The 23,923-nt window shown below is 38.6% G+C and overlaps 5 protein-coding genes across 21 annotated transcripts in view; 4 read left to right on the top strand and 1 right to left on the bottom strand.

Annotated features, from left to right (window-relative positions):
- Window positions 1–709, top strand: part of LOC115236835 (putative acyl-CoA-binding protein) — a 1,751-nt gene extending 1,042 nt beyond the window's left edge. The window contains exons 2-3 of the mRNA XM_029809534.1: window positions 93–207; window positions 307–709. Coding sequence (XP_029665394.1) covers window positions 93–207; window positions 307–446 — 255 coding nt within the window. The 3' untranslated portion in view covers window positions 447–709. The remainder of the gene's footprint in view (window positions 1–92; window positions 208–306) is intronic.
- Window positions 667–7,798, bottom strand: LOC115236833 (dnaJ homolog subfamily B member 6-like). 9 transcript variants are annotated; one of them, XM_029809526.1, is made up of 8 exons: window positions 7,582–7,790; window positions 4,472–4,573; window positions 4,175–4,284; window positions 3,742–3,852; window positions 2,739–2,915; window positions 2,386–2,647; window positions 2,205–2,294; window positions 667–1,857 (listed from the first exon to the last, which is right to left on the bottom strand). In XM_029809526.1, exons 2-8 carry the CDS (start codon window positions 4,534–4,536, stop codon window positions 1,689–1,691), a joined length of 984 nt encoding a protein of 327 aa, XP_029665386.1. In that variant the 5' UTR covers window positions 4,537–4,573; window positions 7,582–7,790; the 3' UTR covers window positions 667–1,688. The 9 variants fall into 9 exon arrangements, 7 of the variants coding, with proteins under 7 accessions (XP_029665386.1, XP_029665389.1, XP_029665387.1 ...); XM_029809529.1 differs by lacking the exon at window positions 7,582–7,790 and adding an exon at window positions 7,365–7,388; XM_029809527.1 differs by lacking the exon at window positions 7,582–7,790 and adding an exon at window positions 7,355–7,376.
- A 1,399-nt stretch (window positions 7,799–9,197) lies between these two features.
- On the top strand, window positions 9,198–11,314 carry LOC115236834 (actin-related protein 2/3 complex subunit 4). The gene is made up of 4 exons (XM_029809533.1): window positions 9,198–9,699; window positions 9,949–10,275; window positions 10,378–10,548; window positions 10,638–11,314. Exons 1-4 carry the CDS (start codon window positions 9,697–9,699, stop codon window positions 10,641–10,643), a joined length of 507 nt encoding a protein of 168 aa, XP_029665393.1. The 5' UTR covers window positions 9,198–9,696; the 3' UTR covers window positions 10,644–11,314.
- A 1,952-nt stretch (window positions 11,315–13,266) lies between these two features.
- LOC115236727 lies at window positions 13,267–14,186 on the top strand. Its single transcript, XM_029809364.1, has one exon. The coding sequence runs from the start codon at window positions 13,689–13,691 to the stop codon at window positions 14,151–14,153; it is 465 nt and encodes a 154-aa protein (XP_029665224.1). The 5' UTR covers window positions 13,267–13,688; the 3' UTR covers window positions 14,154–14,186.
- LOC115236725 (nuclear factor 1 X-type-like) overlaps window positions 14,186–23,923 on the top strand; it is a 30,056-nt gene continuing 20,318 nt past the window's right edge. For 3 of the 9 annotated variants that reach the window (XM_029809355.1, XM_029809356.1, XM_029809363.1), the window contains exons 1-2: window positions 14,186–14,450; window positions 18,879–19,034. In XM_029809355.1, the coding sequence (XP_029665215.1) occupies window positions 14,370–14,450; window positions 18,879–19,034 (237 nt within the window). In that variant the 5' untranslated portion in view covers window positions 14,186–14,369. Of the gene's footprint in view, window positions 14,451–14,947; window positions 16,527–17,197; window positions 17,734–18,878; window positions 19,035–23,923 lie in introns of those variants that run through there. The other 6 variants (XM_029809357.1, XM_029809359.1, XM_029809360.1 and 3 more) reach the window with 6 other exon arrangements.

Below are 23,923 nucleotides of genomic sequence, written 5' to 3' on the forward strand. Positions count from 1 at the left end.
TACTATTCACCAGATAAAAAAAAAAAAAAAAAGTACGAAATAGAGAGAAATCGTTTTATATAAACTGATTGTATAAACATTTTTTTCCTCAGAGATTTAATCATGCGGCCACAGCGGTGAAAGAATTGGCTGCACAGCCAGAAGACGAGCATCTGCTTGAACTCTATGCATTGTATAAGCAAGCCATTGTCGGTGATTGTAACACAGGTTTGTCTTCACAGAATTTTGGCATAAAATTCATTATTTATCGTGCATGCTCTCATATGTATAATCTCTCGATAATGTCTTTCAATTTTCTCTTTTTAGAGAGGCCTGGTATGTTGGATTTTAAAGGAAAAGCAAAGTGGGATGCTTGGAACAATAAAAAAAGCCTGGGACAAGAAACGGCGAAAGAGCATTACATTGCTAAAGTGGAGTCATTAATTGCTTCAATTGGAAAGAAGTAGTTGATTCATTATCACACATATATATGCGCATAATCATTCGCGTATAATCTCATTGAATTGTTCGTGAAACTTTTCATTTTTAATGGAAAGTACAGGAAGCATTATGTACGCACACGTGAATGATTGCATACAGATGCAATATGTTATCAATTTTCTATTGTTTAGCAGCTACACGCACTTGTATAGGATGCACTTTTTTGTTTCTGTTCATTTATAAATCTTGTATTCACTTTATTACAGTCAGCATAAAATTACTTCTCGCATATGTCTCTCTGTTACAATTTATTACCCTTCTTAACAAACAATAATTTAACTTTTGCCCTTTGCATTTCAGTCCCGTACTAAAGTTTCACTCATTCCGACTCAAGATTATTAGTGTATATTAATAATGTATTTTTATATATATAACATTTTGCTTATCATTATATACACATATCGAAATACAACTAATCAAAGGAAACAGTTCCCTAACACACTTCCAACGATATATTTCAGCGTGTGTGTATTTAGCTAAAACTTAAATTGGTAAATAACGCTATAGCCAACGCGAGAATAAAAATACACAGCAACGAAAATAAATTATAACTATTATTAACCGATACGAAAGATGTAAAAGGCATTTTTGTTTGAGAAATTATAAGTTTGCGTCAGTTCTGTAACCTAGCGTCAGTTCTGTATACCTAGTTTAATCGAGATTTAAATTAGCGCAAACGATATCGATTTGACGTTTTACAGCTATCGGTAAAGATGAGGCGGATGTTACTTGCAAATTGTAAAGTTTGAATTAACAGCGTAAGCGATACGCTATCACGAGTACCTAACTCGACTCGAACAGCTCATTGTTTTACAAAACTAAATGATTCAATGATAACGGATAGCGCGCCGCTTCGCTTTCGAAACCAAAAGCTGACAAATCTTGTCTTTTGAAATGAATTTTATTAACCGAACCGCATAGATATGTCAAAAAACCAATTGTGTTATAAGATATCTTTTTTTTATCTCTCTTTCTCTCTCTCTCTCTCGCTCTCGCTCTCTCTCTCTCTCTCCCCCTTTTATGTAATAACTCATATCTAAATTGGCAATATGTTTCTTGAATTTCTATTAGATAGTAGACAATGGAGATAATAGTGACATGTATATATATATATATAAATTGAAAATTTGAATTAAATTACATCAATCGAGTACATTAGGAGCGTATACTTGTCGACTTGAATATATAAGGAACTTGACAAGAGCAATTTATTTCCTCTTACTTCTATCGTGCTTCTTACTCGTGTGCGGATGATGACGCGTCTTTACTCTGCTAGCTTTTAGATAGTCGTTGTGGATCGCATTCGAGCTGTGGTTACCCATCGTGTTATCATTGAAGTTCTCACAGACTTGACGACTCGTCGATGCTTCGTCGAACCTAATACACACATAAACAAACGAGATGACGGAAAATTAAAGTTCGTGAGAGGCAATTTCGCTCTTGTTTTATTGTTAAATTCCAATTATTAACGCTCCGATCACTCGGGCTTAGAGAGCCTATCTCACTATCATCGATTGTCAATTTCAATGAGTAAAACGCGTTAAAAACTGATGTTACGTTCTGATGTTCTCGATGAAACTATTGTGAGAGAGAGGAGAATATGTATGTCGGGAGATATCAACGCGAATACCAGGTACTCGTTTGCTGATGTTCGAACCGTGACGACAGGAATTTCTCAATTGCCAAGGAGAGATCGAGCGAATGAGATGTGTTTTTAACTATACGTTATTGACTGTGGTACGCCGTTCACCGTCTTTGATTTCAGTACATCGTTTTCGTAAGACATTATAGTTTCTTTCCCATTTTCATAGACTCTGTAAAAGAAAAGAAAAAATACAAGAAGAACGATCAGAAAGAATATGTAATGCCATTAGAGATCTGCGATATGTGTATTATCAGACATACTTTTTGGTCGTAATTTTCTTTCCGTCGATGAAACGAGTCGAGGTACTGGTACGTTTCACAGCAGCACCACCGCTCGCTCCGTCGAAACTGGTAAAAGCACCGAAAGAGGTAAAGTTTCCTGCGCCACCGGCATTCTCCATTAGATTATCGAACGGCAAACGAAAGCCGAATCCAAAGGGACCAAAGAAGGAAGTACTCAGACTATTGCTAGTCGGATGACCATGTCTCCCCGTAGCGCCTCTCCGGGAACAACCATGAAAACCTGTGAAATTCAACAGTGACAATCGCGTTTTATGTATTCATCACATATATATTTATTATTGCAGTGTATCGCGCGCGCGTACATGACTTACCGGCAAATAAATCTTCGAAGGGTATACCGTCGAAAAATTCTCTAAATACTTCTTCGGGATCTCTAAAAACGAATGTGCCAGCAAAGTGCGGATCAAAATCATCTCCATGGCGTCGTTTACCTCCGGGCATTTGAAGACCTTCTTTGCCATACTGATCGTAAACACGCCTCTTCTTTTCTAAAAAATTTCCAAGCAAAACGATTATTACTTTCCATTGGCATCACTATCACAAAATTTTATTCCTTCCAATCAAAACTCAATAAGCGTGGTTTCCGCAAGATTTGCCGCAAGGTTAGTCCAACATTAATCGATAAATTGAAATACAAGAGAAAAATGAGAAAAATTTCATAGAGTATCAACAACGCTCAAAGATTTATCGCGATTAATATGTCGCTTAGTTTAGCTTACGCTATAACACGTTGATCGTTTTTATCAAGAATGTAACTGTTTCGATCGAGTTATAATTCGCTAGCTGTTAACACACGCTGACAATAGAATACAGGCAGGGTTAACTGCAACGTGGTAGTTATTCAGCGTGATACTATAGATCAGGGAAAACTCGCAACTTTCTTCTACTATCATTTTTATAGGAATAAAAAGGATGAGCGATCGGATATGCATTCTGTTTGTGTACTCGGATGCAGTGTCATTTTAATAAAAAAAAAAAAAAAAAAAAAATAAATAAATAAATAAAAAAGAAAAAGAAAGATATTCACAGATCACACATTGTAGCACAGTTTTCATAAATAGCCATGTTTCCGTATAAGTCAACGTTGATTTTGAAAATCCTAATCGGTCTCGCTCCTGCGTCGCGCGTTAGATTCCACGCTCTCATTCCGTGCGCGTTTAAGTTTTTTCGCAAAAAAAGTGGAGAAGAGAGAGGCGGATATACACATTTTGTGTGGCGCAATATTAAGGCAAGAAAAAAAAGAGAAAAGAAAACTACAGTATACAAAATGTTTTGAGCACTCTGCAAATCGTATTTCTTTTTTTCAAATGATACCGAAATATCGCTGGAAAGGAGAATCAAAGAAACTCCGGAAGGTGAATCCACGGCCGGGTCTTGACGCCGCCTTCTGATATAAGCGCTGATCGTAAGTGCGTCTCTTCACATCTGGAAAGATTTTCTATATCGCCCCAATCTTCTCTTACAAATTATACGTACGTTCCTCGTTCTTTCAAATTTTTCGACAATTTATAATCTATATTCTCGGAACGAGTATTTTGTATGATGTTTCGGTTAAAAAAAAAGCGGCAGCTTCAATCTTCATTAATCCTAGAAATCTGCTATGCTTTTATAGAATCTAATTAAGGCATGTCATGTGTTCCAAGATATCAATCGTATTGCGCTTTGCGGTTAAAAAAATGAATTCTCGACGAGAACCGCAGTTGTGTTCTCTCGGTTTGATTTATTTATTATCATAGAACGTACTCACCATCGCTCAAAACTTCATAAGCTTCTGATATTTCCTTGAATCTTCTATTTGCCTCTTCCAAATCATCGGGATTCTTGTCTGGATGCCATTTCAATGCCAACTTTCTGTACCTACGGAACGGAAAAGCCGGATATTGCGTTAGCGGAGCTTATTAAAAACATCCGATCGATCGTAAGAGTAGGTCATATTATTTCGTAAGATTTCGAAACTTGAAAATTTGCTGGCAATCTCGAATTTCACAAAATTAGGTATAAATTAGATTAACAAATTAGTTAACAAGAAAGGGATTAAACTTACGCTTTTTTTATATCAGCACTAGAAACAGTCCGCTGTACTTCGAGCACTTTGTAGTAGTCGACCATCGTTCAGCACGTTTGGAATCAGGACTTAGGAAACCACCTGTCGAACAATGCGAGTCTTTATTATTATAGCTGATGCGAGCCGACGATTAACGGGTGAGAATCGAGATTGTACAATACAATATTGCAAAGAGACATACGATGAAAAGTTTTAATATTAAATTGCCGTCCTTTTAGGTGACGCGACAGCGATATCCTCGCTCGTAATATAATGATTTCTAATGTTTAGACGAATAATTTATCACGATTCTGCGTCGTGACTGGCGCAGTATAGCGTTATACGACGCACGTAAATGTCATTAACAATTTAAATGGATCGCAAGCAAGAATAGATAGCGCATTATCGCTCTAATTACACCGTATCAACTTTTTTGGTTGAATATGATAAATGCAATATACACGCACAATGATGAAAATTTAAGCGTTTACAAACTCGAGATGAGAGCGACGAAATTGCTAAAGTTAGCCAAGTCGACTATCGAAAATAGTTGAAAGCATTGGATATAGAGATTATTACGAATGCAAAGTCTCGCCGGGTCTAATGATCTACGATTTTGTGTATCGATATATCGCTAATTGCCACGCAAATTAAAGAAAATAGAAAAAAAAAAAAAAAAAAAAAAAAAAAAAAAAAAAAAAAAAAAAAAAAAAAAAAAAAAAAAAAAAAAAAAAAAAAGAAAACAAAAATGTGTCGCGCGATTTCTTCAACAATTTTCGTTCCTTATTAACGTAATGTGTTGTTTAACGCTATTTTAACTAATCACACTGATACTACTTTTGCCTTCGATAATTCTGAATCTCTGCCAAATATAGATCTATATACATACTCGATCTCTCTTTCTCTAACTCTCTGAGAAAAGGAATACTAGAGACGAAGAGGATGATAAAGATGAAGAGCTAATATGTGCTTTTATCTAGGGATAGCGCAAAGCTGATTGTGAATGAGTCATGCTACTTTTGGATTTGATTTTGGTCTATCTACGCTGCCTACGCGTTTTGCGAATCTCTCAGGTAAAGTCGTAGCCAACGTACTCGTCATCGCGACGTGGGTCGTCTCGCGACCACGTAATCCTACGTATATATATCTGCCGCCTGCGTAACGACTACGAATTTCGTTTTATCTAGATATTTAAAATCCCCACTCTTATTACTCTTATCGTTGTATCATCGTGTTATTACAAGAAGATTTATCTCAAAAGTTTCGGCAGATTTCTTTTCCCTATCTCTCGAGAGTCAAATTACGACCTTGAATTTTCACAACTCGCTTCTAAATCAAACTGAATCCTCCAATCGATCAAAATTGCGAGGGCCGAAAATTATTACGGAAGGAAATATATTTGGCAATCTGAAAGAGAGTACGCATTTTCGAGGATGAATGAGAGCGAAGCGATTCTAGTGGGCGTCCTTATGTTCTTGCAGAGAAGCGTGACGTCAGTTTTACATATTTGGCCAGAGAACGACATATCGAAGGAAAAGGATTTCGCGCGACGCGACGCCATGCGACGCCCCGTATCCTCGCTCGCGCGCGAATCTTTCCGCGTATTGTCCTCGTTGCAAGTATAATTTAAATATCAATGTACACGTGTGTACATTCCCTCTTTCTCTTTCTAAATATAGATAGATATAGATAGTGGTTAATTGTATTGCGCTCACATACACACACACACACACACACACACACACACATATACATTTTTCCAATATTATACATATAATTCAAACAAAATTATAAAACATTTTTATAATTTGCTAAAAATTAATACCTTGACCGCATTTGGAAGAGAAACAATCGAATGTATAATTAATTTTGCATAAAATCATCATTTCAATATTAATTTGAATAACACGAAACAAATGCGTGAGTAAAATAAAGAGAAAACTATAATAGTAAACTATAGTATCTCAGTATGTATGTCATTTTACAAAATCGAACAGAAAGAACGAAATGTTTTTGTTTGAAAGAAAAATACGCGTACGTACATCTTGAACTTACTTCTAATTTAAATTCACAATTACACCGTGCTTTATTTTGCGTGAAACAAGAATGAAAATTAAAGAAGATTGAAGAAAAGATTAATTCTTTCACCTATTTTAAATATAAATCGATATATAAGATTCTAATTCAATGTCAAAGACAAATAAATTGTGATATATTATAAACTCGCATTCCAGGTAAAGTTCCAAAACATTGTTTAAAATTTTTGCCAAATGTTTCGCATTGTATGTTTGCATCGTACCTCTCGATACAATTATCAAATACATTACAAGCACTGTTTCTTCCAATTACACAACACGATACAATCTGTATCTCAATGTTATTGTTCTTGACATTGGGCCATATTCTGTGCTTTAGTCGTAAGTCACTGAAAATTATTGTAGTATATAGAACTAAAGCTTATAATTATAAAGTTTTCAAACTATTGATTTCTATTGTTTGGCTATGCGCAAATCCCTCTCTTCTCTTATAACCCCTTTCGTTGAATCTAATAATATATTGTCATTGTTACGACGACAATGTTATCAATAGTTGGTGGAAATATTGGTAACAGTAACTGACAAGTTCCTTTGGCGATTCGACACATTTCAGCATCTGTGATAAACTCAACAATGACAGCACACAAGATGAAATTTCGTTCAATTATATATCTATTATGTTCTACCCGTTAATTTCACTCGATTTACTTACTGCAACATACGAGCGCGCGCTTTATCATAAACTAGAAGTAACTGGCATGTACTTGAATCTCTTTGGTTTCAATTGATTACCCTGATACTTGACAACGCTTTAGCAAATGTATAATAGAGAATATATAACGCGTACTTTTACATGCCTTCGCACATAGCTGTTAGCTTTGCGTCGAGTTTAGACGATGCGAATGTTTGATGCGAAATAGCTGAAACGGAAGCTTTTCTTCGAAAGTTTGTTCGTTTCTAGGAGCTCGAAGCGTGTGCAAAAAAAAAAAAATGCTAAATTCTCAGCTCCAAAAAGAGATATTGCGCGCGGTCTTCTCTGGCACACTCTATTAAGAAATTATGTTCGGGACTCACCGAAAATGGTTCCTGTTCGTTGCGTATTAGTCGCCAATCGTCAAATTTTAATCGATTTTATTAATTGGTAAAAGTAAACCGTTTTATTCCTCTCGATCGGAAAGAAAGCACACGTTCGCGGACAAAAGTGGAGATTGGAGATACGCGACAACCGCCGTGAAGTTGCCTCAAACAAAATTCGATTATCCAAGAACAATGTTTCTCGATTTCTCTAGTTGTTTCTAGTATTTGGTACTGTATTCATGCGCCTTGACGTCGGGGGTCAATCATGTATTTTTCCCCTAGGGCGGAAACGTGAAAAGTTTTACGTGAACTCTATATTTCACTTGATCATGTAAACGTGTCTCCCAATCGTGGAAATGTGAAACTTTTCAACTTTTCACGCAAACTTTTTCGCCATGAAACTTGTAGCGGGCTTCAGTAACTTGCTATCGACAGTTTCCAATATCGTTAACTAGCGACAGCCAATGGCAAGGACAATCCTGGTGAAAATCGCAACTCTCATAGATTATCGCTCGCTAACGACAACGATAATCGTCGCTAATGGCTTCTGCCCACACAGGACGCGGAAATGCTTGCCACGCGGCAAAAAGCAATACGGTAGCCAATCAATTTTTCGCTCTAAGGCCGGATTCACACCTTGGCAGAAAAGTAGAAAGCAGAAAAGCAGAGGCCAATCAGGATTCGCGCTAAAAAAGCAGAATGTACTGCTTACTTTCAGCGCGAGTTCTGATTGGCTTCTGCTTTTCTGCTTTCTGCTTTTCTGCCAAGGTGTGAATTCTCCCTGATAGAAAAGTTACAAGTTGATTGGCTACCGCGTCGCCTTTTGCTGCGCGACAAGCGTTTTCGCGTCCTATGTGCAGAAGCCATAAAACACGTTAGAGAATCCTGCTACTGGTGGCGGAAAGGCGGAAATCTAGGAAATTAATAAATATACTTTGGAATTATGCACACAGAACGCGGCATAAGTGGTATATTTTTGTTTGTTAGTACTGCATTGACAGATGAAAGGTTTGTCGTGAATGCAATGCTGTACTAATAATAAATAATCCCTCTTAGCTATAAAGCCTAGAAGCTATGTTTAATGATTTCACTTTTTACGCATCCAAGTTACGTAATCACTGTACGTGGAAAGTTTTGCGTTTAAAATTACATGATCGACCACCTAAAGTTGCGCGTTTCTCAAACGCATCCTATCTAGATATTTATTGTGGTTTAAGAAGATAAAAAATTATTTTTCTATTTTATGAATGGCCTAGTTTACATCGATATATTTTAATACGTATACTAAATACTATACTAGCCAATCACAGACATTCCATTCTTTAAAGAAATGGCTATGATTGGCCAGTGTAATACTTAGTATGTGGTAAAGTATATTGGTGTAAACTAAGCCAATATGGGCGCGTTCGGCAGAGAAAGCGCTCAGTTAGGGTGCCATTACATGGAGCGCGGAAACGCGGATTAGCGTAAAGGTACCTTTACATGGCAGCGTTAAGCGTCGAGCGTCTGCGTAGAAAATTGCGCAGAATCTAATTTCAGCCTAGAATCTATCTCTTTTAAATGTTCGATTGCTACTGAGCGGTTTTCTCTGCTGAACGCCGTGCTACTCAAAGGGGTCGATCGTGTATCTTTTAGCGTTTTCGAATGTAGCAGATTTAATCGCTCTGAGAGCGATTAATGACGTCATTGCATCGTCTCTGCCAATAAAAGGCTTGAATTCATAGTAAAATATAGTGATTAATTGATCCGGGTTGAATTAACCCGTTCATTCAAAAACGCTATAAGAAGAAAAGAGACAAATGACACAATGCCCTCTTTGTCATCCCGCACGTTTACGCCTTTACGCCAGGGTTTATATGAGAGAGGGCGCGTTCCAGGTTCCAGGTTTTAGTATGTATAGAGTTCAGTGGCCTCGACTAAAGTGAATCAGAGTAGTTGAACGTTGAATGAGCCGGGATTTATGCTGGAAGAATTGAAAATGTACTGACCGATGTAATGTTTCATGTTTTCTATCGTATATCTTATAAGCAGTGAAAAGCTCGACAGACTTTTAAAAATCCGATAGATTAGCCAAAACGAATGTTGTATCGAATTTTGTGAGTTATTGCAAATATGGTAAGTGATTTTATTCAATGAATCGTCCTTTTGATCGACTAGCTTATTAATCATCAAATCATTCTTAACTGATTGTGCAGGTTTTGATGGCAATTTGTTTGTATTCTTTTAATCTTACTCCTTAAAATAGCTTGGATTTTTTCTAGCTACTGTTACCTATAAACAGAAAGAAACATACATTTTTGCAACAATTAATTGTGAGAATTAAATACAGTATCAAACAATTTTCTTGTATTGTTTGTTTTGCAGTCGGGAACGCTAAAACCCTATTTGACAGCAGTTAGGCGTACGCTTACCGCTGCCATGTGTCTGGAGAATTTTTCCTCTCAAATTGTGGAAAAACACAATAAACCTGAAGTGGAAGTAAGGGCGAGCAAAGAACTGCTTTTGACGCCTATCTTGATAAGTAGAAATGATAAGGAAAAGGTCTTGATTGAATCTAGTATAAACAGTATGAGAATAAGTATCGCCGTGAAGCAAGCCGATGATCTAGAAAAGATTCTTTGTCATAATTTTACAAGATTCATGACAATGAGAGCCGAACATTTTATGATACTCAGAAGAAAACCAGTAGAGGCAAGTAATTAAAAGCTACGTGCTTTTAAACTTTTTACAAAGTTTATACATAATTATATTTCGATATTATCAAATCGATATTTTATACAATATTTATTTTAGGGCTATGACATTAGCTTTTTAATTACTAATATTCATGTCGAGCAAATGTACAAACATAAGATAGTAGATTTTGTTATTCACTTTATGGAGGAGATCGATAGAGAAATCAGCGAAATGAAATTGTCGGTTAATGCTAGAGCACGCATATGTGCGGAGGAATTCTTAAAAAGAGTGAGTAACGAGTTATCGTTTTTATCAAGTTTGCAACATTTTGTAAACGTAACATTATACATCTAACATTAAATGTTCAATTTTTTCAGTTTTAATCTATTTATGGCGAGTATTAACAATATATGAATAATTCCAAGAATCGAAGCACACAACGGATGCATTGCGCATTGATATTGTCCATTCTACAACATTAAACGACAACTCTGACAAAATTAAGGAAGACATTTTTATAAAATATTCAACAAAATATATCCTCTCTGTATTGCCACTGGAATTGTTCCATGTTAAATAAAATATTATGTTAATGTAAACATAGTGTTATAAGCTGGCTTTGTTATATAAGATTTCAAGCAATATTAAAAGATTGAATATTGCTATATAAATATTTGCCATGTGAATGGTTTTTAAGCATTTATTTCATAAAACTAGGTGGATAAAATGAATAAAGAAGCCATCTGAATAAATCTAAAACCAATTATTTGTGTAGTACATTTTTTATGAAAAAAATGATATTTGAGTAATTCAATAACACTTATAAGAGTTTAATTAGTTTTAAGCAAATTCACAAGTTTGAGTTAAATTTCTTTTCAGATTGGACTATTTGACATGGAATAATTAATTTTTACCAATGTTGGCTAAGAAGTCGAATGTTTTTACAAAATTGCGATTAATTGACACACATACATACAAACATATAACGTATACACTTACCTACGCATACATATACTTTTAATTCTAATGCTTCAATTATATAGAATTATATGTATCAAATTTATATTTATCAGAAATGCTTGTTTAATTTTTTTTTTTCCATTATTATGGAGATTGCTTTGTCAATTGAATTTACTGTAGTTAGACTTTGTTAGATGTTATTAAATAATTATGGATGTTTTTTGTAAAATTCGAATTTGTATACTTTTTACTTTTTCTAATTTTTTTATAATTTTATAATGTACATCTATCTAGTTGAAATAGCATCCAAATTACACAATGCAAAATATAATTTAGTAAAATTTATCCTCAAAGTTTACAAATTTGAAAAATCTTTGTATGCAATTGATAAATGATTTAAACGCTTTATATTTTCATTTTGGAAAAAAGACGGAAGAACGAAGAACATTTCTATAGGATCATTTTTATTTCACAATTATATAATGTGTACTGTGTGTTTAGACTTTACATCACTTATTGTATTTAGTAATATTATGTATGCATTTTTATAAAAAGATACACAAGAATATTTCTCCCAGGTTTGATGAAATTATAGTCTTTAATTTTAATGATTTTTTTACTGTGCAATAAGTAAAATACGTATCAAGAAGTTGTAATTTACAAACTAAGTTTTCGTGTCAAACAAAATAATGATAATGGATATATAATGTATGCATGTGCGCTGAAGAGTCGGATCAAGATTTTTGATACTAATGATATACATGTACATGTATAATACTCTACTTAGTCTCGATTTTATTTTATTTATTATAACAAACTCGCGTAGTGAATGTTACATATATGTTTCGATAATATTGTGGCTGCGGTCGGGAAGACGCTAGAAATGCTTCGAAGCATTGCATTAACCAATCAGAATAAATAAATCTTTACTCTTTCTGTCCTGATTGGTCAATCAAATGTTTTGAAGCATTTCTAGCGTCTTCCCGACCGCAGCCGGTATCATACGAAAGTTACCGCGCTTTCAATTGGATAACGGATGCGCCTTCGTAGCTGCAACTTGACCAACGCTTCTGTACATTGTGTAGAGTGCAATGATCACGTTCACGATAGCTTTATAAATTCTCTGGGAAAATTTCATTTTTATTTATGATTAATCGATCTCCAAACGTTAGTGGTGATTTACGAATGTTTGTCAACTACGCAATCATGTAAGTTATTTTTCCTGAATCTACATCGAGATATTTATATTCACTATTTTTTTTTTTTATTTATCTGGAAACGAATCTTGTGATCTTTACGATCTTACGGTTATAATAAGTTTTCCATATAAGAAGTTTATTGTGTTATTATGTTTTTAATTTGCAGTATCTATTAAAGATCAAAAATTGTTTTGCTCGGAGATTATACGTTTTAATCGATTGAATAACTGTGCCGTGATGGTATTAGTTTTTCAGTATATTCAGATCCTCTTGAAAGATATAGAGTTTTTCCTTCATCGACAAGTCTATAAAAGCTATACTTTGCAAGTAACAAGTACATTCATTATTGATGAAAATTGACGCAAACCGGTAAACGTTAAAACTATTTCAATATTTGTGACCGAAACGATGGAAAACTCTTATAAAACGGACGCAAAATTTTCGAAATTTGTATTACGGACTATTCCAGCAAACGGATAAACGTACGTATATCCTTACTTCATTAAATAGTCTTATAATGTAATATGATGTATGTTTATTATGCATTTCTCATGCGACATTTATTTCAAAATAGATTTTTAAATATCGGTCGTCTGTTTTACATTTTGTTTTTGCGCAACATGCCCATCATTTAAAAATCTATTATTTATTATTCTCTTCTCTCATTCATTTGACTTTCATTATGTTTCTATATATCTCGCGGCGGAGACTACACTCTGACATCGAGCTTGCGCGACGCCGTTCGCTTTTTACGCCGACGCCGACGCCGACACCGACGCCGACGCCGACGCCGACGCCGACGCCGACGCCGACGCAGCTTTCGACGCCGACGCCGACGCCGAAAAGAGAGAGAGAGAGAGAGAGAGAGTGCGAAAGAGAAAAAGAGAAAGCACAAATCGTTGATAAAGATACAGATGGGACGGGAGAGAGAGAGAGAGAGAGAGAGCGGAAAGGAACGCTGAATCGAAACGGTAAAATCAAAGAAAAAGAGAGCGAGGAATATACACGAGAAAGAAGGGCAAAGGTAAAGAGGACATTTCTAACGACAGGAAGAAAAGAAGCGATATCGAGGAGAATAGAGGAAGGGGTGAAAGTCGGCTTAAGAAAAAGCCGAAAAGGGAGGGAGAGAGTGTGCAAGAGAGGTACGACAGAGAAGGGGCGATAGAGTGTATTTGTGGGGGAGAATCGCGACACTCTGCGTGCGGCACGAGAGAGAAACGCAGAGGAGATCCGAAATCGAAAAGAAATTCTCAACTGCGGCTAGATAGGATGCGTGTGCTTGGGTGCGGCGTCTCGTCACCACCCGACAAACGACAACAGTTTAGCAGCGTCAATAGCGCCCGTAATATCATTCGTACCAAGGCCGGCGAGGCCGGTGTCGGGAAAGACAGATCCGCGAGAACGTTTATCGAGAGCGCGGAATCGTTCGCTAGAGGTGCAAGCAGCACGCTCGTCGTCGCCCGAATCGTCAAGGACGAGGGGAAGAGCGAGGAAGACCGGAAGAGATCTCTTTGGGGCTTGAAAGATTGCCGTCATTGCGACACCGCATCGTTCGGACTTGCTCCGGAAGTTGATCAACGAGAATACGTTCAAACCACGTGTTTTACTCTCGGAAAGTCGCGGAAACAGTTGTACGGTATTTTCGCGATCGACAGCGTTCCTCCGACGAGTGGTGCGATCCTTAGAACGCGGTCCCTCGCGATCGACGTCCTCTGCAATCGGCATTCAAACTGAGAGAGAGAGAGAGAGCCCTTTCTTCCCTACATGACAATAATCGTTATCGTTGTCGTCGTCGTCGTCCTCGCCGTCATCGTCGTTGTCGTCGAGCGGTCTGGGAGTTGAAGCGCGTCGTCGAGCGGCGTCGAGCGGTATCGAACGGCGTCGAACAGCGGCGACGGGGTCGTGATCAGCCGGCTTCAGCCTGGCTCTCAGACTACGTCCAGACTACTCATGTTCATCCCAGACACCCTGAGAAGCTGCATGGTGGAACCGGATGTCTCGACTTACCTGCAGGCTCCTTCCGTCGGACAGGTGCTTAGATTTTTAATCCTATCTTTTTCTTTCTTTCACCTAATTCTCTATGTTTACATTCTCGCTCTTGTAAATGACCTCTCGCTTGCGTGGAGATGATTTTACTCAGTTTTGCGCGTGCCTCTGTTATTTCTTCGCTATTACCGCGGTATGCGGTAAAAATGTTTTTCTTTTTTCTTCTTTTTTTTTTTTTTTTTTTTAAATCAGCGGAACAGATTGGCAGGCGTTAATGATAACGTTACTATCGCCGCGCAACCGAAACCGGCCGATACAGCATTTCGACAGTCGCATAAATCCGCGATCGATCGATAAACAGCGCGGTCAAATCGTTGCGAGGCGGAGAAAACGCACTTACGACAGCGCTTGACAGCTAGGGTGAAGGAACTTTATCTGACTGGCGACTATCCCGATAGCGTAACGGCTGCGCTAACGCGTTACGTGGAAAAGTTACGACGTCTGGCTTTCCGTACTTTCGGCCTAGTTTAGTGTAAAGATGACAACGGACGAAAAATGCGTCGAGAGAAACTCGTGGCATTTATATTGTGGCTGTTATCACGCGAGTACGAATACGTTTCAAACGTTGCGCGCGCCTCGATGCTATTTACGCGCGGCCAATCTTTCTTATCTCGAGATGCGTTATAATATATAATATAAATTTTTCGCTATCGCATCGTCTTTGATATTTTGATTTTTCTTTTTTTAAAGAAGCTTTTCCTTCCCCTTGGCTATTCTTCTTTTATCCCGTTTTTTCGTCCCTTTTCCGAGAAATATTTCGCGTCTGTATCGCGGTTGGATAACGCGCATCAAATCACCCTTGTTTGTACATTTTCCTAAATTTCAAAATTTTTCTAGTATCAAAGATGGTATCGGAAATTTTGCATTTGAAGGGAGAGATACATTAGAATAGGGAAAAGGCATTAAATCGGCGTTGCGTTGCGTTGCGTTGCGTAGCATTGCGTCGCGTAGCGTCGCGTCGTGTCGCGTCGCGTCGCATCGCGTCGGTTCGAGGGCAAATCTAGTAAGCTAGGACAGAAGCTATTAATAACTGTTTAGGGTGCCGTACCTGGCCGCCGCGCGGTGCCGTCCGCGTCTTGGTCTCGAGTCTCGATACGCGCGTCTCGACGACCGGCGTCTCAGTGTCGTCGCGACGACCGACGTTGTATCCGTTTTTCCGCCATCGAGACGACGGACGGAGGAGTAGACGGTGCGGTCGCAATCTTGGCGAACGAATCAACCCGATCGGGACTCGAATCCAAAGTAGCATCCTCCTACGTAATCGCGCGTTTAACACGACGTTAAATAGGCAAACGACAAGAGTGCTCGAGAGAAATACAATAGATTGGCCGCTATCGCTATCGTGCCAGAATAATTTCGAAACAGCATCCGGCTACGCTTTGCGTACGCTTTTAACCTTTGAAATGGCGATGCGGCGATCTTCTTTAAAGAGTATGGAGAATCTACATCGTGTGATTTTCTTATACAGCCAAATGTTTCACCAGAATTTGCGCCACTGATCTTGCGCCACTCGAATTTTCGTGGCGACAACGTGGGACAAACGCGTTAATTTTATGTTTAATTTTGCTTAATCGCGCTTATACGCTCGACCGTTACATTGTCCACGCCAAATTGGCGATACCATTCTTTGTCGCGCGTGTCGAATCAATGCTCGTATAATATGCGTCATTTACCGTAAAGAGGAGCACCGTGCCGATGCTTGTTATTGCGAGTGATTCTTGTGGTCTCTCTATGTTCGCTTTATTCTATTTATTTGCTAATAATAGTAGAAGAATTTCAATCTCGAGAAAATTTTTACGGGACCGGGTCGTGGTAAAAATTATATTACACGTTAATCCGGTGTATATCGAAATGGTTTTTTATTCGATCGCGGCTCGTGGAGCTCTTCGAATAAGTTCGCGCCACGCAATATTGCGCGAGTAAGTACAGAAGAGGAAGAGAAGGAGGAGAAGGAGGAGGAGGAGGAGAAGGAGGAGAAGGAGACGGTGGTGGCGGAAGAGAAGAAGGAGGAGGTGACGGACTCTCTAATTTGAGTTCGCGAATCGCTCGTACCTGACAATGGTACGTTTTCCGTGTGACCATCGTTTTCCGGGAGTGATTCACTTTGCGCTTCTTCCTGCTTGGCTGCTCGTCGATTTTTGGCATGGATTTTCTCTATCGCGTAAAGAATAATTTGTAATTAAAATAAAATAAAAAAAAAAAAAAAAAAAAAAAAAAATGCGCGGAGACAAGATGACGCGCTGGAATCGTTTCTTTTATAGCTTTCGCGCGCTTGTACCTCTCCCAAACATATCCCAAGGTTTGTCGCGCGTTCTTTTCCAACGTGTCTTTATCCTTGCCGCGATGACGAGAGTGTTTAACGTTCCTGATTTTCGTTGGCTCCGAAAATAACAGCGTTACCTACACAGATGGACGCGCGAGTCCAACGTACAAAGGCGTGTCTGTAAAACGTCCGTAAACGACGGTCTCATCTTCCCAGGTGTGTCGTTTTTTTTCTCATTGTTTCATCCGTACGTTCTCGTTCGTTCGGTCCCTTGGTTTAATAACCGCGCGTATCCGACGATCCGTCCGATATACAAAACGTAGCGGAGGAAAAGGGGAGCGAAAACACATAGATATACTTCTCCTTCTGTTCTTTTTCCTCTTTTGTCACGCGCAAACGTGATCTCGGCAAGGTTGCTGGCGCGTTTTCGATAGCTAAAGTTTAAATTGTGCAGCGCAATCTTTGTTAGAAAAACTCTTGTAGATGAGAAAGATTAGTGAAAGATCCACGAGGAAAAGTTTCCCTTGAAAAAATATCATCCCGTATCTCTAAAGTTAGAAACATCGTCTTAGGAGGATGATCGCTTGATAAACATCAAAACATGTCCACGTGGTAGCGTCGGTAAAAGTTACGCGTACGATTAATAAAACACGGAGATACATGGACGAGTTTGCGGGGACAGTGTCGCGAGCAAGATTCCTGGCAGCGGCTTCTCGACGGCTAGTGAGAGACTCTGTCAAAAGTGAGGATAAATAGACGAATATCTCGAATAATTGGAAAAGCACGTGAGAAGAGGCAGATTCGCTTCTTCTCGGCAACGAGATCGGTAGATTGGAGATGAGGCCGCGAGCGATTCGCGACTGCGAGGTGGAGGAGTATCGAGCTCTTCGTAATCGTTACCGCGAGGATCGCTGTTTCTGACAGCTGGACGCTGACAGGGGCTGGAGGGACGAACAGACGACGGTAGTGTGCTACAGCAGCTGCAGTGTTTGCGAATACTCGATGGTTCGTTTGTGTTTTTTAGCAGTTTATTCCTAGCAAGATGTGTACGACGAGAGAATTCTTATATTTACTATGGAAAGAGATTAAAAGGTAGAGAGAAAGAGAAAGGGAATGATAAGAGAGAGAGAGAGAGAGAGAGAGAGGAAGAGGGGAGCAAAAAACAATATTGAATCAAATCCTGTCCATTAACCGATATCGATAATATCGCTGTATTCACCGTTAAATATCTATACTTGTGTCCAATATTTTAATATATTTTATAATTCAATATATCAGATTGAATGTATATATCGCAAGAATATAAGTTTTATATTTAAAATAGAAAGATAAATGAAAAGAATAACGTAAACCAATCGTAAATGAATGAGGAATAAAATAGCGCATAGAATAATAAAAGCATAATAATAAAAGAAAAAGTAAAATAAAAGAATTATCGTTTATATCTCAAAATGCATGCAATCCATCATAAGTCATTCGATATCACTTACACATTTATAGTCACTTATAATTAACAGAGATACTCAACATTGTTGGTACAGCTGTACCGCATTAATCTCAATTTTTCCAATTATTTTATAGAATTTTGTGCCATCGTCGTGTGCTATTACTTTTATTTTCTTTCGCTCATTTTCCATTGTGTAATTGTATTTGAATTTTTAGCGAGATTAATGAGTATTAAATCAAATTATTCTGTAAAATGGATCAAATGCATGATAAATGTTCTTTTTTATTAAGAATAGCGGATATTTCTAATGACATTAGCTATATTAATTTTATTAAACTGTCTAGAAAGAGATTTATTGTTATAAATAGCTCTCAAATGATTAGTTTGGTTTACTTTAGTTTGCATTTTCGCAACATGGATAAAATAGAAATTTGTTTGCTAATTTGATGACAAAAACATTTCACTCTATCAAAACTGATGTTGTTGAATTAGTTGAGAATGTCGTTTATGCTATTTACTATATTGCGTGTGACTTTTTTTCATTTATATTATTTTACAAAATTCTTGATTTCTCTAAAATAAGATGGTTGACAATTGCATGTATATCGAAAAAAATAAAAAGAAATCGGGGCTGAAACTTAATAACGAGATAAGAGAATGCAGATAATTTAATAAAAAAGAAATAAATATCGTATGATTGCAGGATGAGTTCCATCCATTTATCGAGGCTCTTCTACCATTCGTGAAGTCTTTCTCGTACACATGGTTCAATCTACAAGCTGCCAAGAGACGATACTATAAGAAACACGAAAAGCGGATGAGCTTGGAAGAGGAACGTCAGTGTAAGGAAGAACTTCAGGTGAGGGACTCTTCAGGAATATAGACTGTCTGGTGAATTAATCTTGTCTTTAACGCTATCTCTATCTCTATCGGTATATTAAAAGAAATTAAATTGCACGAATAAATCAATTCTCGTTTGTGAACAACAAACTGCAAATGATGAGGATTGTGCGCGCGCGCTATGAATTGAATGGTTAGAAAAATTTTAAGACGGATAATATAAATAATATGTAATATAAAGTTTTAAGAGAGACCAAGTTTCTTACCTATTGGAGTCCGTCGTATCTATTCGACGATAGCACAGTCGGATGTGCTATCGTTGTTGGTAACGTTATCGGCCCGTTGCTTCTCCACCGTCATTCCCATCCTCCCTCTCGCGACAGGGTTCGATCAATATTTTAATTTCGCGATGTTGCGGTATTTAGCGGAAGAGCGGCTGGCATTAACTAGTGGCGCATAGACGTTTCTTCTTCCTCCATTTTCAGTATTTTCGTTTCATTTTTCTTCCATGCATCTAAACAATGAGAACGTTTCGCGCGAATTCACGTTGCTATAATTACAAGTGAAACGGACAAAACGGTCATTTTACATTTACATTCGATGGCAAAAATTCCGGCGGAAACTGCGTTTCTGGAGTAGAATATTGGGAGAAATTTCAAATTATGTTTGTTTATCTCGTAATTGTATCGATCTACCGGCCTTGCGAACAAACATGAATGAAAGTAAAAGGTCGTTGGCCACGCTAAAGTGTACGTATAAGTACTGGCACGATGCAGTGTTCGGTGTAAGGTAACGCGTTTCGCGCATTGAGAAATTAAGATACGTCGTTTTCTTCCTCTCTCTCTCTCTCTCTCTCTCTCTCTCTCTACTCTGTAGAAACGGTTAACTAAAGATACGATAGTGTTGTTTTAACGTAGTTTACTTTGCAGAATGAAAAGATAGTTTGATTTAGATAGGAGCGCAATTGCTTGCCGGAATAGAATGTAATATTAAATATTACATAATGTACGGAATATAAGTATGTTTTGAATCTCTCTTTCTCTCTCTCTTTTTCTTTGTGTCGAATCTCGAGCGACGTAGGAATATGTGTTGCGAAAGAGTTTCTTCTCGAGTCTAATTCACATTCCCGAATGGATAAAAAAGATGTGGACAAGGAAAGGGTGCAACGTCAATCGTAACGTGTACTTTTCAAGTTGCAACGCGGCACGTACGTTAGAGAAAGGAATAAAGGGGTACAAATGGAAAATAACAAGAGGGATAGAAAGAGAGATATATTCGTATACGTACGAGGCAGACTACGCGCGACGCAGGTCTGTCGTTTTCTCTTAATTTCGAGACAGACCGCAGTACGATATCGACTACTTCGATTCGGGTGTAGGGCGCTGCGAGAGACCGAGACAAGCGAGCGTAGTGTGTGAGCAAAAGAGATAGAAAATCGAAGAAAAAGAAAGAGAACGTGAGCAATGGATGGATAGACGGGGATAAACCAGAGCGAGAGAAGGGGTGCGGCGCGTCGCGTCGCGTCGCTCGTAAGAGGAAGGAAGAGCATATACATACGCGAGAAGAGTATGTGTAGCTCGACAGAGGGTTTGGAAGGGTCATGGTGGATCGAGAGAGAGAAAGAGAGAGAGAGTGAGGCAGTCGGAAACGCGCAATTGGGAAAGAGAGAGAGAGAGAGAGAGAGAGAGGAAGGGGTGCAGCACCAACACCCACGAGAAGTATCCGCTACACGAGTGCACACCAACTTTTCGGCAATGGGGATGAGTGGGAGGGATGGCCGGTTTAGGGCGGTCGAAAATGGTGTTGGGGAGGACGTAGACATGTAGCGCATACGCCGTCGCGACGGAGGCTGCGGCTACGCGGCGCCTACCAACCACCATCTATAATCTCTATGGTCGTTTTCTTCCTCTCTCTTTCTCTCTCTCTCTCTCTCTACTCTGTAGAAACGGTTAACTAAAGATACGATAGTGTTGTTTTAACGTAGTTTACTTTGCAGAATGAAAAGATAGTTTGATTTAGATAGGAGCGCAATTGCTTGCCGGAATAGAATGTAATATTAAATATTACATAATGTACGGAATATAAGTATGTTTTGAATCTCTCTTTCTCTCTCTCTTTTTCTTTGTGTCGAATCTCGAGCGACGTAGGAATATGTGTTGCGAAAGAGTTTCTTCTCGAGTCTAATTCACATTCCCGAATGGATAAAAAAGATGTGGACAAGGAAAGGGTGCAACGTCAATCGTAACGTGTACTTTTCAAGTTGCAACGCGGCACGTACGTTAGAGAAAGGAATAAAGGGGTACAAATGGAAAATAACAAGAGGGATAGAAAGAGAGATATATTCGTATACGTACGAGGCAGACTACGCGCGACGCAGGTCTGTCGTTTTCTCTTAATTTCGAGACAGACCGCAGTACGATATCGACTACTTCGATTCGGGTGTAGGGCGCTGCGAGAGACCGAGACAAGCGAGCGTAGTGTGTGAGCAAAAGAGATAGAAAATCGAAGAAAAAGAAAGAGAACGTGAGCAATGGATGGATAGACGGGGATAAACCAGAGCGAGAGAAGGGGTGCGGCGCGTCGCGTCGCGTCGCTCGTAAGAGGAAGGAAGAGCATATACATACGCGAGAAGAGTATGTGTAGCTCGACAGAGGGTTTGGAAGGGTCATGGTGGATCGAGAGAGAGAAAGAGAGAGAGAGTGAGGCAGTCGGAAACGCGCAATTGGGAAAGAGAGAGAGAGAGAGAGAGAGAGAGGAAGGGGTGCAGCACCAACACCCACGAGAAGTATCCGCTACACGAGTGCACACCAACTTTTCGGCAATGGGGATGAGTGGGAGGGATGGCCGGTTTAGGGCGGTCGAAAATGGTGTTGGGGAGGACGTAGACATGTAGCGCATACGCCGTCGCGACGGAGGCTGCGGCTACGCGGCGCCTACCAACCACCATCTATAATCTCTATGCAGATATCGATTTTCTACCCTGTATTTCCTAAATTTATGCAAACTAGCGGCGCTACTCCCTTCCTACCCTTCCGTTCGTCGTTTGCATCGTCACCTTTTCCAGCTCGTTAGTCAAAACTATATATATATATATCGTAATTACACATTTGTCTCGATACATTCTCTACATTGTAATCCATTCGTCTAGAGTCTAGAGTCTAGAGAGGATAACAATCGACATTATCCGCATCGATATTGAAATCATTCTCGTATTACGAGCTGTATGTACTCAATTTTCTCGATATTTTGATTCGATAAGGCATAAATCTCCGCACGTTCGTCACTCATCTAAACGCATTAATCCGTTTCGCTATTGACGGGTAATTGGCGGGTAACAATTTCAATGAAATCACTCTCTCTCTCTGTCACAAAATTTTCCTTTACGCATTTCTAAAAGATATACGTTTTAATTTCGATATAGATGATTATTATAAAAGATTATGAAAGGTTATATGTATCGAGATATGTTACCAACGTCGTTAACATACTCGACACAGATACGATTACGAGTAAAAATATTCAACGAATCTCGAAATATTCGGATATTTGATGCAAGTGCAACGTTTCGCGGACGAAAACTTTAGACCGCGAGCTATCTGTACTTATCAAAGATTGACGGGGAAGTAAAACAAAAGACTTGTTTCTAAAATGAAGGAAGGGAAAAGTACGGGCTAATAGGGGGACGATTGCACGAGTATACGACAATTTCAACTTTGGTAGTTTCGGTTTGGAGCTCGGGAAAGATAGTCCGTGTCCTTATGGGCTCTGACTCTCGAGAGGCTATAATATTTACAACATTCTATGCAGACCTCGGAATTGCCTATAAAGAAATCGTAGAGTCGCTTTGTTCGCGTCATAACGTAGTAACGTAAAGGGTCGGCAGATATACACTGGTCGGGAAGCTTGCCAAATTAATAAATATATTCCCGGTCTCTCTACCCCACTTGGAATTTTCTTCGTTCCATTCCATCCACCTATTCTTATCATCGAACGACAATCTGGACTCTGAGCTGATCTAGTCTCTGACCTCGAATGCGACGCTTTGATTTTTTATTGATTTGTGTGGATACTATACGGCGACAAATTTCATCTTTGTCTGCATTGCACAAATACGTTTTAGTTATCTGTAATAGCTAAATATCAATGTGTGTTTGTGATATTTCAATCATACATTTATAAGAAAACGATTCTTCTTTCCCCATCTCGCCTGTTTTTTTCTCTTCCCAGCATTGTTGAATGATACATTGCAGCATTTTTGAGAAAATGTGCGTATTGATAATGCAAACATTGTTTGTTCATCGTTAGGTTGACAATGCAGTCCGTACTTAATTTCTCATGTTGCAAAATAGCTCATGGGCATAGAATGTTTTTAATGACGCGATTTAATATTAAAGTTTATCGCGAAGCATTGCGAAGAATTTGAGGGGGAGGGAGGATTGAATATTTTTAAGATCGATGAGATAAATATCCGTCGAAGAAATAATTACAATGTTATATTAAAAATATCGTTTGCCTAGAGTTTCTAGAGATAATGTCATCGGGGCAAAGCGTATATGCATTCGAGTAAAGCAATATCTATTAAAATATGGCAGAATATTAATGTATGTTTCTAGAATTACGTTTGTGCGCGCTCGGCAGAGGGAAGAAGAGAGGAAAGGGGAAGAAACGATGCGCGAGTTTTCATATTTAATCTCTGAAATAAATTGGCAGCAGCTGTTGCGGCAGGTGTGCGTGTATGTGTGTGTCACATCGAGAGTAAGCGCTTACGAATAAGATTAATCTTATATAGTCTAACGAAATACCCAAAACCCCAAAAGGCGCGTGAAATAAAATTGATTCGCGAGGTTTGCGAAGTTTGCGAGGTTTGCGGTCGCGTAATGAATTTTTTTTTTTTTTTTTTTTTTTTTA

The sequence above is a fragment of the Formica exsecta genome, unplaced genomic scaffold, assembly GCF_003651465.1.
Source record: "Formica exsecta isolate Colony F162 unplaced genomic scaffold, ASM365146v1 scaffold26, whole genome shotgun sequence".
NCBI lineage: Eukaryota > Metazoa > Arthropoda > Insecta > Hymenoptera > Formicidae > Formica > Formica exsecta.

Coding starts and splice junctions, on each gene's coding strand:
- LOC115236833 (XM_029809526.1), bottom strand. CDS start 4,536: ATGGTCGACTACTACAAAGTGCTCGAAGTACAGCGGACTGTTTCTAGT. Junction 4,285..4,471: donor AGTGCTGATATAAAAAAAGC/GTAAGTTTAATC, acceptor TCCGTTCCGTAG/GTACAGAAAGTTGGCATTGA. Junction 2,648..2,738: donor CTTCGAAGATTTATTTGCCG/GTAAGTCATGTA, acceptor TGAATTTCACAG/GTTTTCATGGTTGTTCCCGG.
- LOC115236834 (XM_029809533.1), top strand. Junction 10,276..10,377: donor TCAGAAGAAAACCAGTAGAG/GCAAGTAATTAA, acceptor TATTTATTTTAG/GGCTATGACATTAGCTTTTT.
- LOC115236727 (XM_029809364.1), top strand. CDS start 13,689: ATGCGTGTGCTTGGGTGCGGCGTCTCGTCACCACCCGACAAACGACAA.